This window comes from Hemibagrus wyckioides, unplaced genomic scaffold, assembly GCF_019097595.1.
Source record: "Hemibagrus wyckioides isolate EC202008001 unplaced genomic scaffold, SWU_Hwy_1.0 Contig12, whole genome shotgun sequence".
In the NCBI taxonomy this organism is placed as follows: domain Eukaryota; kingdom Metazoa; phylum Chordata; class Actinopteri; order Siluriformes; family Bagridae; genus Hemibagrus; species Hemibagrus wyckioides.
This window is the reverse complement of record NW_026690772.1, coordinates 148914-165828: the sequence shown is the minus strand read 5'-3', so window position 1 is coordinate 165828 and position 16915 is coordinate 148914. Positions and strand designations below refer to the sequence as shown.

Sequence of the window (16915 nt, the reverse complement as noted above, 5' to 3'; positions counted from 1 at the left end):
GCTCTACTGAAATAATGCTCCATAATCAATTCTTGAGGTAGATGAGCTACAACAGCTAAAAACCACATCAGGTTTCATTCCTGTTCACCAAGAACAGAAATCTAAGACTACAGTAACAACCCTGTAAATGACATAATTTGGCCCAATGGCAAGAGCTGCTTACTTGGTTCACACTCAGCGTCTGGATTCCAAAAAGGTTTGAATCCCACAGGAGCCTCGCTTTATTGTTAACTTGACTTTGTGTAACCGAGTTCCTTTTACTGGGACCCCAGTCCATATGAGCAAGAAGGTCATACAGTTACAGAGTACAGTGAACCTTCATTGGCGCACATCAAGGTAACCAGGACGACCTGGCTCGTTGGTCTAGGGGTATGATTCTCGCTTTGGGTGCGAGAGGTCCCGGGTTCAAATCCCGGACGAGCCCTTGTTTTAAATGGAATAGAGTGGTTGGGATAAAACTAATGGAAACTTGCCCTGCTGGCTTGGTTCTCGCTTGGAAGCTTGTTTCTCCAGAGGTCCAAGGAGGTTCAAATCCCACTGTAATTACCTCTGAAAATTAAAGCTCCAACCTGGAGCCTATCTCTGGAATACAGGGAGCGGGATGGAGAATGTCACACTTTGTGGAGACATGAACCTCTGAAATATTAATATAATAGAGTACAGAAAGACCTCAGAATATTGTCATTTTACTAACACCATTCATCATGTTCACTGTTATATTCATGTGTCTGTGGCTTTCATTAGGTAAGTTAACATTGACCTTTTCAGAAAGGAGGGTAAAAGGTAAATCCCTATGCCACCACGTCTGTCTGCTAAAGTTGATGATAAAACTAAACAAGTGGATCTGATCATCTCCTCTGCTGCTTTTAATGTTTGATAATATACAATTAGAAGGTAATTTATTCATAATCACACTCTCTGGTATCACCCAGATGAGGATGGGTTCACATTTGAGTCTTCCTCATATCGTCTCACAGAGTTTTTTCTTGCCGCTGTTGCCTCAGAGTTGCTCATTAGGGGTAAAGTTAATTTTCAACTTTGTAATTTCTATTCTGAATTTCTGTATTTCTGTAAAGCTGCATTGAGACAATGTCCATTGTTAAAAGTGATATGAATGAAAATGAAGTGAACTGAATTTAATTACCTTTTGGGAACAGACACAGCAAATTTACTTATGAGAGATTTGGTTTAATTCTGGATCCAGTTTCCTATGATTTTCCACAGCAAATTATCATAATTATTTATAAATGTACAAATAATTTAAAAACCACACAAACAGATAAAGGCTTATAGTATGGTATAGATGATGAATCTTAAAATACAACACAGACATATTAATGACTCTACACTACAACTGCATCACTTCCTGGGTGTGTCCTTCTAGAGACGTGTAAAGTTCAGCACATACAGCACTATTATACAGAATCCTCACAGAGCTGTGTTCAGAAATGGATCAACTATACAACTTACTGTACATAGTGAGATACATACCACTGATTCTCACTCTAGTTACAGGTAATTCATTTCATCAGTTTATCAAAAGTTTTAATTCTTACAATCATATTCAATTAGTTGCATTAATTAATAACAATGTTTTTTTCATTATTCATCCAGTCATTTGTTGATTTCTTAAGTCAATATTTGGTTTAAGAAAATTATTTCACTGATATATTTTTATATATATATATTTTTTTACACCAGCAAGTTTTGCAGATAAAATTGGACCAAAGGATGAAGATGCCAACATTGTCAGGAAAGAAACAGAGACTGTTACTCTGAAATGTTCATATGAGACAAGCAGTGAGACCATTTATCTTTACTGGTACAAACAATATCCTAACAGCGCACCACAGTTTTTACTGTATAAAGGCGCAAGGTCAAGATCTGACCAGAGCACTCCTGATGATCATCGATTAGAGTCGAAAACCAGCAGAGACTCTACTGAACTTACTATCAGAGGTCTAAAGCTCTCAGATTCTGCACTCTATCTTTGTGCTCTTCAAGTAGCAGCACAGTGATACAGAGTCACTGAAAGGCTTTACAAAAACATAACAATGGAATATCTAAATTTATAAAGCCACAGAAGCCCCTTTACCAACATATCAGTTAACCACAGACAAACAACATTTGTGGTAACACATGCAGCTGGTGGGGAAAAAATGAAAAGAGATTAAAATAACACCTACACAAGAATCATAGTATATTCACAAACATCATGCTATTTTAATGACAATAACATAATTGTTTTATCAGATGTTACTGGGGCATAGTATGGGCAATTAAAAAATGTACATTTTCCTTTGCTTTAAACTATACTCTTAAATACCTCATGTTAAGTGTATGTGTTTGTTTGCTGCATGTTTACTGTTATATTATGTCTACTATTAGTCTTATTGTCATATTCTGTTCATCTTAATTATGGCACTATTATGTCTCGTCTATTTTTGTCTATTTTACATGCTGCTGCTGTAACAAGTTCCCTTTAGGAGATTAATAAAGTGTCATATTATCATGACCTAACACTGTGCCTGACTGTGTGCCCTGACCATGTCACTGTGTCTGGAACCATCACTATACCCTGACCTGACACTGAGCCTGGATCTGTCACTGGATTTTAGACCTCTAGCTTTCTTAGGTTTTGCATGTAGAGAGTCTCAAAAACACACAAAGAATGTACTTAGATTTAATGTTTGATTGATAAATGAAAAGGTGGCTGGTTTAATGTGATGAATACTCACTGGATGTGAACATTTCCCTGCTCAGAGGTACACTCCACTGGACTGGACAAGGCTGGATTTTCAGACACTGAAACATGTAAATGACCCTGTAACTACTGTCAGGCTGTTTATAGTTAAGAAATCATGAACATATTTAATAAATGAAGTGATCGATAATCATAAACAATTGAATTTTCATTAGGTCCATTTCATTAGGTGGTCATGGGTTTGAAAGTTCAGAGGCTGGCTCAATCTGAACTTTCACACCCATGACTACTGGCATTGCTAGCACCTTCATCTACCAGTTTGACTACAGGAACACATTTCCACTGTAATTATCTATGACATTATTACAGTCTATAATGGGGGACTCGTCTAAAGTTAATTAAAATGGAAAGAAGGCTAAACTTAACCTTTAAGATTATCTCTAATGTTAGCTCACCATGTTAATTAGATGATGTTTATTCAGTTGCTTCTGCTAACATTATGAATAATAGCATATCATATTTTCTTATGCTATAGCAGTTTTTAAGAGTAATGTCCTGTTAGCTTTTCATGCTAAGTATAACTGAAACCATTGTTTAGCTAATGTTAGCTAGTTACCATGAGGAGACAATTATACTAGCTGAGATGATAATGCTGACTAGACAGAGCAGGTTAATGTTGGTCTACAAAAACGTTAAAACTTAGAAATTTCGTGAATGTAACATTATCTTATATTCTTGTTTTCAAATGTTCTTAAAACTTTGATGCCTTTAAAGCCATTAAAAAAATTGTGCTTTTTACAAACAACCAAAAAGTTTCTATGTAAGACTTCCAGTTAGTATTTTCCAGTTATTTTTGCTAGCTAGCTTGTATTCCTCAAGGCATATATTGCAACTGTTATTTAATATCTCATTTGTAACGGTAAATGTTATGTATTCATTTATTTCAGGATTTGTTTGTTCTCTGATATAACTGTGAGAATATAGCTTGCAAGCTAACATTAGCTATGTCTGTTTATAACAATAGCTTGCAGAATCAAATGCTGCACTCAAAAATTAATTTAAAATGATCAGCTAACAAAAACTTGTTACCTATACAGCCTGAATACAAGTATAGCTTTTCTATTCCAATTTCTGAGTTAATGATCATTTATTAGGACAGTAAGCAGCTGTTTATATTATTTATAAGGTATAGTTGGTGTGATCATGCAATGTGTCTCATAGCAAACAAAAACCTAGTAAATCCTAGCAAACCTATTAACAAAAACCTGCATTATGACCAAAGCCTCTGATGCTAATTAATGAAGCTAGTGAACATGTAACACCAGCCATACAACATCATCCATGATTGTTCATTAAGTTTGACAAAAGTGGATCTGTTCATCTCCTCTGCAGCAGTGACAGACTCTAAACTGTACTACTCTGGTGCACACAGTGACAGGAAACCCAACTAGACTGTAGACAATGTACTACACATGATTCATTCATTCTGTGGAAATGCTTTCTTTATATTATGTTGGTAGATGCAGCTCAGGCTCTTTTGGTGAAAGCAGGAAAAAGAGCAGAGAGAGAAGAGGGACAGAGTGATAGCAAAGCTAACAGAGAAAAAGATTCTCCTTTCCATTTTCTTACTCATTAATGTGTTAGTCCTGTGCATTTTGTATAGTACATGACCAACAAAAACTACATACTTTTCTAATGAACTGATGTTAAACAAAATAGCCTCACAGCTCTACATTTATTGAGTGTATACACTGACCAGGCATAACATTATGACCATTGACATAACACTGATGATCTCTTAGTGACCTGTTAGTGGGTGGGATATATTAGGCAGCAAGTGAACATTTTGTCCTTAAAGTTGATGTGTTAGAAGCAGGAAAAATGGACATGTGTAAGGATTTGAGTGAGTTTGAGAAGGGCCAAATTTTGATGGTTAGATGACTGGACCAGAGCATCTCCAAAACTGCAGCTCTTGTGGGGTGTTTAATGACTGTTTAATGAAGTCACACAGGACATCTTTAAGTAGCAAAACATAACTATTAGATAAATACAAAATGAATTTATATTAGTTTCTGGTTGTCAGTGAAATGTGGTTATAGTGAGAATGTTCCTTTAACTGAGAAAATTGTTGGAGAAAGTTTCTGTTCCTTAACATATTTTTTTGTCTAGATGATATTCTGTTTGTGTCTCCAATCCACTTACTGTCGTGTTTTTAGTAGATGATAGGAAACTGGATAACCTGGAGAAAACACACACAGGACTCAAGAAATTAACTTGTGCTTGTGGGTCCTTTCTTCACAAGAAGGCAAAGTCAGTTAGTTTATCATGGGCTAAGTACAATACTAGTACTAGTTCCTACTCACATACCCCAGAGATGTAGATTTATTTGATTATGAATAACACAATGATATAGGCTATACCCTTTCTTCAATCATACACACATAGTACTTTCAGATATCATGCATTGCATAAAAATAGATTGTATATGATTTACAATTTTATTGCAGTCTTAAGCAACTAAAGAAAGCTTTGGCTTCAGTTTCAGTAAACTCCACTCCTTCCAGTTTTGGCTTCAGTATTTCTTTAAATAAGTGTGACCTAATATATTTTTACTCCAGCAGGGACAAGCACATTACAGCTACAATAAATAAAAGCAACTTTGTACATGTTCTCTTGTTATGGGGGTGTTTGTCATGGGATAATGAAAATACCCAACTCTTTACATGACAACCAGCAGTTATAAGATCAGATAAAAGCCCTTTTATATACACAGTTTGGTAGCCTACTATTGTTTTTGGCCGAATTTACTTAATAACTTCATTATTTCCTGGATTTTGTATTACCATAGTCTCTAAATGTATGTAAATGCAGGAAATAGGATTCAAATCAAAAACATTTTTCCCCATTTTGTAAGACAACACACACACACACACACACACACTTCTCAAACCAAAGTTACACCCTTGATGCAAAAACATTTCTACAGATTTATATAAACAGTATACAGTATACAACAGTTATCATGAATATGCATAAATACAAGTAGGTGGAGCTAGAGGTGGAGATGTACATCAAATAGTAACACTGACATTCATTTCTAAAGCTAGAGGTTTGAACTAAACACTCAGGAAAACAATGTTGTTCCTCTTCGTGGTGTTTTTCACTCTTGCTGATGTTGGTAAGTCATATACACTGCACACAAAATATTATTTTTTCTAATTAAGAAGACACAATTTTCCATGTGAAATGTGTCATTTATGATTAAAATATCACAATATTGTTGTAATGTTTTTATAGCAGAGGCTGCTGACAATAACATTAAACCAGATCAAACCAATGTATTTTCAGTGGAAGGCAGCAACATCTCACTGTCCTGCACATATACTGGATCAGTTAACAGTCTCCACTGGTATCGACAAAAACCTGGATCAAGACCTGAGTTTCTGCTGCTGATTGATGAAAGCAGTGAATATGTCACAAAGGCTCAACCACCTCATCCACGATTGTCCATAAAACTTAAAAATGAGCAAGATAAAATGAATAAGAAAGTGGATCTGATCATCTCCTCTGCTGCTGTATCAGACTCTGCTCTATACTACTGTGCTCTGAGGCCCACAGTGACAGGAAATCCAGCTGCACTGTACAAAAACTTTCACACAGTTTTGTTATATTAAAAGCAGCTCTTCCAATGCTTTAGAGAAAGTTACATGTCCTTTTGGGGGATTCTATCTTTTTCTCTATTGGTCAGGGTCATAGTAGATACAGAGTCTGTCCCAGACATGAGGGGGGAAAACACCCTGAATGGGATGTCAGTCCTTTGCACTCCACAAACCCTTTCACACACTCATTCACACTAAAGTGCAATTTCTCCTAGCAAATCTTCCTACTGTCATGTTTTTTTGGAAGTGATGCAAAACTGCACACAAACTGACACTAACCTAAACTCCTGTTAAAATCCTTCTGCTTAAAGTATTTTCTTGCAGTATGGAGTAATTTTTATAATAAAGAAAGATTTCTACCCTCATGGTACAATTCCATATTGACTGGTAACAAGTGCACTAAAGACAAGGCTCAGGTCAATCCTCATAGCAGAATTCCACAATGCCAGTGGACTCATGATCCTCTCTGTTCTGTCTGGAGTAATTACACTGCAGATGAAGGGCATTTTATTGTCTAAGTGTCGTAACTTCACATTATATAATAGTCAAACTAATCAGTTATAGCCCAATGTTCAACAAGTTCAACCTCAACAGAAGGAGATCATATTCAAAACTAAGGATTATCTTATTATCAGTAAACCAATTCCTTGTATTTTCAAACAAGTAACTAGAACCGTCTTATTCATTAGTGCATTGTTGTCTTCTGATCTTTTGCAGTGTTCAGTGTGAGAAAGAATCATTATGTTGTGATTCATGAACAAACATCTGAGTAAATTTATCTAAAGGGAATTGTTTGTGTGTGTGTGTGTGTGTGTTTAATCCCCTGATAGGAAAGGAAGTATGTCATGTGGACATAAAGTATTTCTCAATGGCCAGTTCAGTTTAGTTGTTGAGATTTTTAACTGTTTTCAACATCTGTTTCCTTTTAGTTTTCTATTATTATTTCTTTTTGTATTTTACATTAAATAACGTAACCTGGTGTTGTAAATACAATTTAAATGTAAGTTCTAATATATAATTACTAATCCACAGTATGAATATATATGTATGGCTGTATGAACTGTTTGCAGGTTTTTATTTTGTCCAAGTTAAGGTTTTTCTCTTCAGTGAACACAAGATGGTGCAGTCACTTATCTTATTGTGGGTTAAGTACTAGAGACACTACCACACAACCTGCTCACATTCTCTGAGATGATGGAAGCTACTTTTCACAGTAAAACCTTTGTGACATAGAGTATACTTGTTCTTCTATCATACATACTGCTGATATAATATCCTAACCCCTGCCCTGGTTACTCTTAGTGCCTAAGATAATTTCAGAGATACCATTCTGATTAAACAACACAACTGTCCACTTAACACTAAACTGTCATAAGAATAAATAATCATCTAATGTCATTTCTCTAACAAGCAAAAGCACCTTCTGTGTCAGAAACACTGAAAACTGGAAACTTATCTGTAAATCTGCCTTTACTCTTATTTCTTTTCTTCTGATGCTATTGTGAGTTTAAACCTTAATTATTCCTTATTCTCAATTAAACCTTATTCTCTTCCACTTAGTGTTTCTATCATTAATCTGCCTGCTGGTGTTTATACAATAATTCTCTAATTTAGAGACATCACTAACATATATAATTAACATACTGACAATGTAATTATTAGATTAGATTTTTACTAGATTAAACTGATCATTTTTACATAAATACATTAATTTCCTACTTTCAGTATGTGTTTACTTAAATGTCCTCTGGACAGGTTTCCCATATGAGGCTGAATGTAAAGCCAGGATGTTTCAGTAAGAATCAACAATCTGACAACAACATTGGTGACACTGTCATGTGATGCTGTGGGGTGGAGCAATTTTGAAGCTTTATGGTGTTAACATATTAGATTACAGAAAGATCTCCACTATTTTCACTGAGCTAAGACCAGTCATCATGTTCACTGTTATATTCATGTATCTGTGGCTTTCACTAGGTGAGTTAACATTGACTTTTTGTTATTGCAGAAATATTAACTATATTATATTAAATATTAGTCTGTGTGGTGATGCAGTGTGAAAATGCAGAGTGTGGGTCTGACTTAAGTATTTCCTGTTGATTATTTAAAGTTCAAGAACATTATGTTCTCTTCTCTATGACAGGTGACTCCATGGCAGATTCAATAGAGCCAGATTTCCCTCATAAAGCTGTAGATGAAGGTGATGATGTTACTCTGTCCTGCAAATACAAAAAAAGTAGTACTTCAGACGATCTGCACTGGTACAGACAATATCCAAAATCTAAACCTGAGTTCCTTCTTTATATTGCTCAAAGTGGGACTTATAATTCTGATCCTCCCCCAAGAATGTCTGTTAAAGTTGATGATAAACAAGTAGATCTGATCATCTCCTCTGCTGCTGTATCAGACTCTGCTCTATACTACTGTGCTCTGAGGGCCACAGTGACAGGAAATCCAGCTGCACTGTACAAAAACTTTCACACAGTTTTGCTACATGCCCTTTTGGGGAAGTCTCTCTTTCTTTCTTTCTTTCTTTCTTAAGATTCATAAAGATTTTATATTATTATAATATTTGATTATTAGTAGAGAGTTCGTTCATTCATTCATTCATTCATTCATTCATTCATTCATTCATTCATTCATTCATTCATTCATTCATTCATTCTTCTTCTATTCTTCTATAACTATTCTATTTTGGTCAGGAAACCAGAAGTTACATTAGACAGAAAGTTAAACAGAAAGGTACTCAGAGGGTCCAATTGGGACCATTTCTGAACTTCAGTGAAGCAGCTGAGGCTCTGTACAAGTTCAGGAGTTGAATAAAGTAATGTTCTGAAAATTATTATTGTCATAATTTGTGAAAAAAAAAAAACAATCAAACAAAACCATGGCTTCTTTTTTCCCAGCAGGCTTTTTTTATGTGCAAATTGAGATATAGTTTTAAGATTGAGTAAAAAATAAATAAATAACTAAGTTCAAACAGAAAAGACCTTGGTGTGTTAAAGTCTCTTTCCTTTCACCACAAGATGGTGTAGGCTGTTATCTTATTGTTGGACAAGTACTAGGATTCTGCTTACATCCCCCAGAGATGCTGACATTATGATTATGAATACTTTACACAATTATAAAGACTACAGCTATTCTTCAGCCTTACATAGATAATACTTTTATATATAAAAAAGTCTAGAACCAATCAGAATGTTTTAATAATCTCTGCTTGTACAATCAAGTTAATTAGTGTCATTTTCAACACACCATCAAGCCTTGAAAAGAGTTTCCTTGAATCCAGAAAGGAAACTGAACTTGTAGTAGGGCTATACATGCAATTTCTGTAAAAATGAAATGTACATGTTCACTTGCAATGGGATGTTTGTCATGAGATAATATAAATACTACACTCTTTATTTGTACACAGTTTCATGCTTAAATGAAAAATAATGATATAAAAATCCAACAGTACAGATGATATTGATAAAAAATGATAGATTAGAGAAAGAAAAGAGGCTGGTTTGTTCCTCACCACAGTAAAATACTCCTCAACTGTTTGTAATCCTATTTAATAAACAGGTCATTAGGTCTACACACACCTAAATTTCCATTTCCCATCCTGCATTGTACCAGACTTCACTTCCCACAATGCACACTCACTTCCACATTCATTAGTTCATTTATTTTATTGAAGTATTTTTCATGCTATCAGTTTGTGTTTGTTTACCATGTGCTCAGGAAAATTTATCCATGTGGTGCTGAATGTAAAGCCAGAAAGCTTCAGTAAGAATCAACAATCTGTCAGTAACATTAGTGACACTGTCATGTGATGCTGTGGGGTGGAGCTTCATGAATGTTTATAATGTTAATATATCAGACTGCAGAAATTTTATTTTCATTTATAAGCTCATCCATCATGTTCACTGTTATATTCATGTGTCTGTGGCTTTCACTCGGTGAGTTAACATTGATTTTTGTAGATTCAGAAATTGTTTTTAATTAGATTTAATTAGTCTTATTAGTTATGTAGTATATCTGCGTAATTTAACACTGCAATGTGTGTACTTTCATTCGTTTGTGTTAAAGCTTGACACAGGAAACCTGCTCTCCACATAGCAATATCTCTACAGATGGTATAACCACTACAGAACAATTCTGGGGTTTTTTAGCAGTGACTATAACTGCCTTATTTATTAGTGCATCATTTGTTTTCTGCTCTTGTGCACAGTCTTCACAGTAAAATAAAGTCAATTCAGTTTAAGTTGAACAATGGATACTGCTACAAACAAGGAGACCACTCGCGTGCGGTGCTGCGTGTGCCGCTGTCAAACCTTTATATCCTTTTATTTAGGAATAAATATTTTACAATGATAAAATAGCATGTCTGATGCAATGGTTTGTGAAGTAACAGTGTTTTTGTTCTGTGTTGTACTGGTTACTCAGTTCACTCTCACTGATATTGTTAAGTAATAATCTGTAAAAAGTTATACTACAACTGCATCACTTCCTGGGTGTGGCCTTCTAGAGACGTGTAAAGTTCAGCACATACAGCACTATTATACAGAATCCTCACAGAGCTGTGTTCAGAAATGGATCAACTATACAACTTACTGTACATAGTGAGATACATACCACTGATTCTCACTCTAGTTACAGGTAATTTTCAATCAGTTATTAATTATTACAGTGATATTTAATCAGTTAAATAATTGCATTAATTAATAAGCATGTTTGTATTAATCTAGTAATTTCTTGATTCCTTAAGTCAATATTGGAATTACAAAAAATACTTCACTGACATGTTTCTTTATATTTTTGTCACACCAGGTAGCTTTGCAGATAAAATTTGGCCAACAGATGCAAACATTGTCAGGAAAGAAGCAGAGACTGTTATTCTGAAATGTTCATATGAGGCAAGCAGTAATGGTATTTATCTTTACTGGTACAAACAATATCCTAACAGCGCACCACAGTATTTACTGTATAAAGGAGCAAGGTCAAATGAACGTTATGGGAGCACTCCTGATGATCGTCGACTAGATTCGAAAGCAAGCAGAGACGCTACTGAACTTACTATCAGAGGTCTAAAGCTCTCAGATTCTGCACTCTATCATTGTGCTCTTAGAGTAGCAGCACAGTGATACAGAGTCACTGAAAGGCTTTACAAAAACATCAACATGGTATATTAAGTTTCTAAAACCACAGAAGATGAAACAGACTCACTTTACCAACTTATCAGTTAACCACAGACACAAACAACATTTGTGAAAACATTTGCAGCTGGAGCTAATAGCCTGAAAAGAAAATGAGGGATTAACACAACTATACTTTAATTCATAAATCTACATCTACATTCATTTATTAAATCTTTCATATGTTCATGTGTTTATTCTGCATGTTCATTTGAACAGATGTGAGTTTGATCATACAGATAAAAAAAATAATAATAAAACATTAGTGACAATATTTGATTGCACATAAGGGTAATGTCTATAATCTTAAACATAATTATTTGATGGAGGGATGATGACTCTAGCCTTTTGAGCTTGTCCTCTGTTTTCTTATTTGTACTGTGATGTAAACGTTCCAACTTAAGGTGGACTGCTGACACTAAATTTCCCCTAAGTCTGAATGAGTGTGTGAATGTGTCTGTGCATTTTGTCCTGCATTAGACTGCTGTATCATCCAGGGTGTATTCCTGCATCATCCCTAGTGTTGCTGGGAGAAGCTCCAGATTCACCTGCCCAGGACAAAGCATGAATGAATGAATGAAGGTGTGTATATATAATGTATATAGACAGTTGTGGAAGTGTGACCAGGATAAAGTAGGTACTAAAAATAAACTCTGATTGAATGACCATTCATTAGGTTGCAGCTGCAGATTATGGATCTGGGGCTTGGTTTTAGTGTAGTTTTAGCATACTAAGATTTGTTAATTGTCTAGTAGATGAGAAAGAGTTGCTGTGTGAGGTAAAGCAGAGTTGTCATGAATATGAATAAATATGATGTTTATTTCAAAAGATAAACACAAACTAACTAAACACTCAGGATAACAATGTTATTATGCCCACTTGGTTTTCTTCACTATTGCTGATATTGCTAAGTCCTTTAGTTTGCAAGTTAAAAACCAAAAGAACAAGTATTTTAATTAAGTTGCTTAATAATAAATTGTTGTAAAGGTTTCTGTTCCTCTGCAGCTCTTTTTCTCTATAGACAATATTCTGTTTGTGAGACCTGTATGATTGTAATTAACACCAGTGCAATCATAGCTAATCTTACTGAATAAAATCAGATGGAAAAATATTTGAAGTGAACTGGAACAGCGATTTAGTCCAGGAACTCTATGGAACTCTGTATGGGAAGGCTATACAAAGAAATGCAAAAAATACTAAATATATACATTATATTATATTAATTATAGATCAGAAGTTTATTTATTAATGTCATTAATAAATAAATTACCTTCAATTACCTTAAAAACCAAGTCTTTCTTATTTCTCCACAAGATGGTGTAGTGAGTTATCTTATTGTGGGTCAGGTGCTAGGACTCTGCTCACATCCTCCAAAGATGTAGACTCTGTTATAAATACTTCTTTGCAGAATAATATGAACTCTAATAAACATGCTTTATCACAACAAACAAATAAATGCCACAAGTCAAGACACTACTTATAAAATATAAAAAACTAAAATATTTACTATTTTATATTTGTATAAAATTGAATAAATACAATAATAGAATAATTTCTTTGTTTACTATGTAAACAGTTTCAGTAGAGTTTCCCAAACAAGGCAGAATGTTTCAGTAAAGATCAACAATCTGTCAGTAACACTGGAGACACTGTCATGTGATGCTGGGGGGTGGAGCTTCGTGAACATTTATCATGGTAATATTTCAGAGTACAAAAAGAGTTCAGAAGCTTTTAACTTTCATTCAGCTAAAATCATTCATCATGTTCACTGTTATATTCATGTGTCTGTGGCTTTCACTGGGTGAGTTAACATTGACCTTTTGTTAGTTTATATATTATGTGTTGTTTATTAATTGTGTGCTGTTAGAAATCATGATTTCTGTATGTAATTCTGGCTTGATTCTGGCATAAAGTTTTGAATTTTTCTTATTATTAAAATATGTGTTGATTTCGTGATTAATTAGTCCAAGGCAAAATACGAGTTTGACTTTTGCAGTTTAGGCTTTATTATGTAAAGTTTAAAAACATTATGTTCTCTTCTCTATGACAGGTGACTCCATGGCAGATTCAATAAAGCCACTTTTCCCTCATAAAGTTGTAGATGAAGGTGATGATGTTACTCTGTCCTGCAGCTACAAAGACTTCAGTGGTACTGTAGAGAAGCTGCAGTGGTACAGGCAATATCCAAAATCTAAACCTGAGTTCCTTCTTTATATTTATCAAAATGGAGATCTAAGTCCCAACACTCCCCCAAGAATGTCTGTTAAAGTTCATGATGATAAACAAGTGGATCTGATCATCTCCTCTGCTGCTGTATCAGACTCTGCTCTATACTACTGTGCTTTATGATTACACTTTACACTTTATCTGTTGTAAATACAAACTGCACATACCTCTCTATGCACACTCTGACATAGCCTTATTTATTGTTGTACATATTTACATATTTATCTGCAACTGTTCTGGTAGATGCTAAACAGCATTTTGTCACTATGTACCTGTACTTTGCAATGACAATAAAGTTTTATCTATCTATCTATCTATCTATCTATCTATCTATCTATCTATCTATCTATCTAGCTATCTATCTATCTATCTATCTATCTATCTATCTATCTATCTATCTATCTATCTATCTATAGATGTTAAAGGATGCCAGCCTTCTAAGGAAGTCCAGGCGGCTCTGTCCTCTCCTGCACAGAGTGTCTGTGTTGGCAGTCCAGTCCATTTTATCATCCAGCTGTACTCCAAGGTATCTGTACGTCTTGACAAACTCCACACAGTCACCGTTGATGGTCACAGGCTCCAGTTGAGGCCTGGGCCTCCTGAAGTCCACCACCATCTCCATGGTCTATGTTGTGTTGAGGTGCAGATGGTTACAGTCACACCATGCAACGAAGTCCTGTATCAGTTTTCTGTCCTCCTCCTCCTCATAGCAAGGTTGGGGATTTTTCAGGGTGGATCTGGGGCTTGGTTCCACAAGGTTTAAAGCTGTAGTTTTTTTCATTCTAGGCTGTGCTAATGGTGTAGTAGATGAGTGAAATATTACATAGCAGTATGTAGTAAATATGAATAAATATGAGTGGGCAGAGCTACATTTGGAGACATCTGAGACAGAAAATCAAATATTATTATGGTTAATGTAACTGTGTGAAGTGAAATATTGGAGCTGAAATTAATGAATGGATTAAAGTGCAGACTTTCAGTTTACTCTCACTTTACTAAACACACTCTAAGTGAAAACCAATGCACTAGAGATGTTAGAAGATGGTGTAGTGAGTTATCTTATTGTGGGCCAAATACTAGAACCCTGCTCACATGCCCAAATATGTAGACTTCTGTGATTATACATAATTCTTTGAAAAATAATATAGACTCTATCTGTTGTTCAATCCTACATACATAGTGCTAGACCTATATGTAGAATTTGCAGTTATTACATACAATATCATTAAAAATGTTTGACTTATATTTGCAATATATTTGTCTCCAGCAAGGACAAGCACATTACAGCTGCATTGAATAAAATGGGCTCTGGACAGATTCTCTCATCATAGGATAAGAAACTTTACCCTTTCTATATAAACACAGTTTCATGTTTAAATGACCAATCAGCAGATATGAGATCAAGTCAACTAGTTTTACACAGCGGTTTTATTAAGCAATGAGTTAAATGACAATAAAGAATAATAGATAACAGAATGAAATGAGCCTGGTTTGTTCCTCACATAATAAAATACCACCTCATGAAAATGTAATCCTATTTAATAAACATGCTTTCAAATACCTTATTGTCCAGACACCACTTATAAAATATAAACAATAATAAAATCAAATATTTACTCATTTTAATTATTAGTATTATTTTTTCCTGCTGTCAGTTTTTGTTTTGTTTTTTGTTTACTATGTAAACAGTTTCAGTACAGTTTCCCAAACGAGGCTTAATGTAAAGCCAGGATGTTTCACTGTCATCAACACTGGAGACACTGTCATGTGATGCTGGGGGGTGGAGCTTCCTGAACATTTATCATGGTAATATATTAGAGTACAGAAAGAGCTTTTTCATTCAGCTAAAACCAGTCATCATGTTCACTGTTATATTCATGTGTCTGTGGCTTTCACTAGGTGAGTTAACACCTTTTGTTAGTTTAGATATTATGTATTGTTTATTAATTGTCTGGTGTTATAGAAAGCATGATTTCTGTGTGTAATTCTGGCTTGATTGTGTAAAACTTTATGTTCTCTTCTCTATGACAGGTGACTCCATGGCAGATTCAATAAAGCCACTTTTCACCCATGAAGTTGTACATGAAGGTGATGATGTTACTCTGTCCTGTGAATATGAAACAAGTGCTACAGGATTCTCCCTGCACTGGTACAGACAATATCCAAAATCTAAACCTGAGTTCCTTCTTTATATTCACCAATATGGAGCTCTTAGTGATAACCGTCCCCCAAGAATGAATGCTACACTTAAAGATAAGAAAGTGGATCTGATCATCTCCTCTGCTGCTGTATCAGACTCTGCACTATATTACTGTGCTCTGGCGCCCACAGTGACAGGAAATCCAGCTGCACTGTACAAAAACCTTCACACTGTTTTCTTTCTCTCTCAAAATGTATATTTTTAATTTAGTTTATATTACTGGTAAATGTTGTATTATTTAGAGACAGCTCCTTTCTTGATGGGATGCCAGTCTTTCACAGTGCATCATGCACACACATTCACACTCTCCTTCACTCTTAGGGGCAATTTCTAATTAAATTAGTGCACTAAAGACAAGCTATGGCTCCAGATATATAACATTGAACTATATATAGCATCTAGCATAATTCACTCAGACCAGTGATGAGGTAATGAGGAAATCTCCAGAACTAAGGAATGAGTTTGAGGCTTTGCAGGATATAAGAATTAGACTTCTCATGCTTTGTTGCTTCTATTGGGATGGAGTATATCTGTGTAATTTAACACTGCAGTGTTTTGTCGATTCATTTTATATGTTGTGTGTACTTTAATCTGTTTGTGTTAAAGCATTACACAGGAAACCTGCACTTCACATAGAATTATCTCTTCAGATGGTATAACCACTACAGACCAATTCCTGGTATATTTACACAAGTGACTAGAACTGCCTTTATATATTAGTGCATCATATTTTTTTTTCTCTTGTGCACAGTGTTCAGTTTGAGTTAGAGAGACTCTAGCAAAAGTTTGGAAAAAGAAGAAAGTGTGAAGCAAAGACAGAATTATCTCTTAAATCTTCTGAATGGTTTAAAATATCCTGCTGTGATTTATGATCAGGCGTTTAAGCGAATTCATCTAAAGGGAATTTTGTGTGTTTAATCCCCTGATAGGACAGAAAGTATATCAT

General features: G+C 34.9%; 1 non-coding gene and 1 gene segment (V, D, J or C); both read left to right on the top strand.

Annotated features, from left to right (window-relative positions):
- Window positions 1-352: 352 nt before the first annotated feature.
- On the top strand, window positions 353-424 carry trnap-ugg (transfer RNA proline (anticodon UGG)). The gene has a single exon. It is a non-coding gene; the product is annotated as a tRNA-Pro (tRNA).
- A 12880-nt stretch (window positions 425-13304) lies between these two features.
- LOC131349777 (T cell receptor alpha variable 12-2-like) lies at window positions 13305-13892 on the top strand. The segment is given in 2 exon segments: window positions 13305-13344; window positions 13594-13892. Coding segments are annotated over 2 exon segments (339 nt in total).
- Window positions 13893-16915: the final 3023 nt, after the last annotated feature.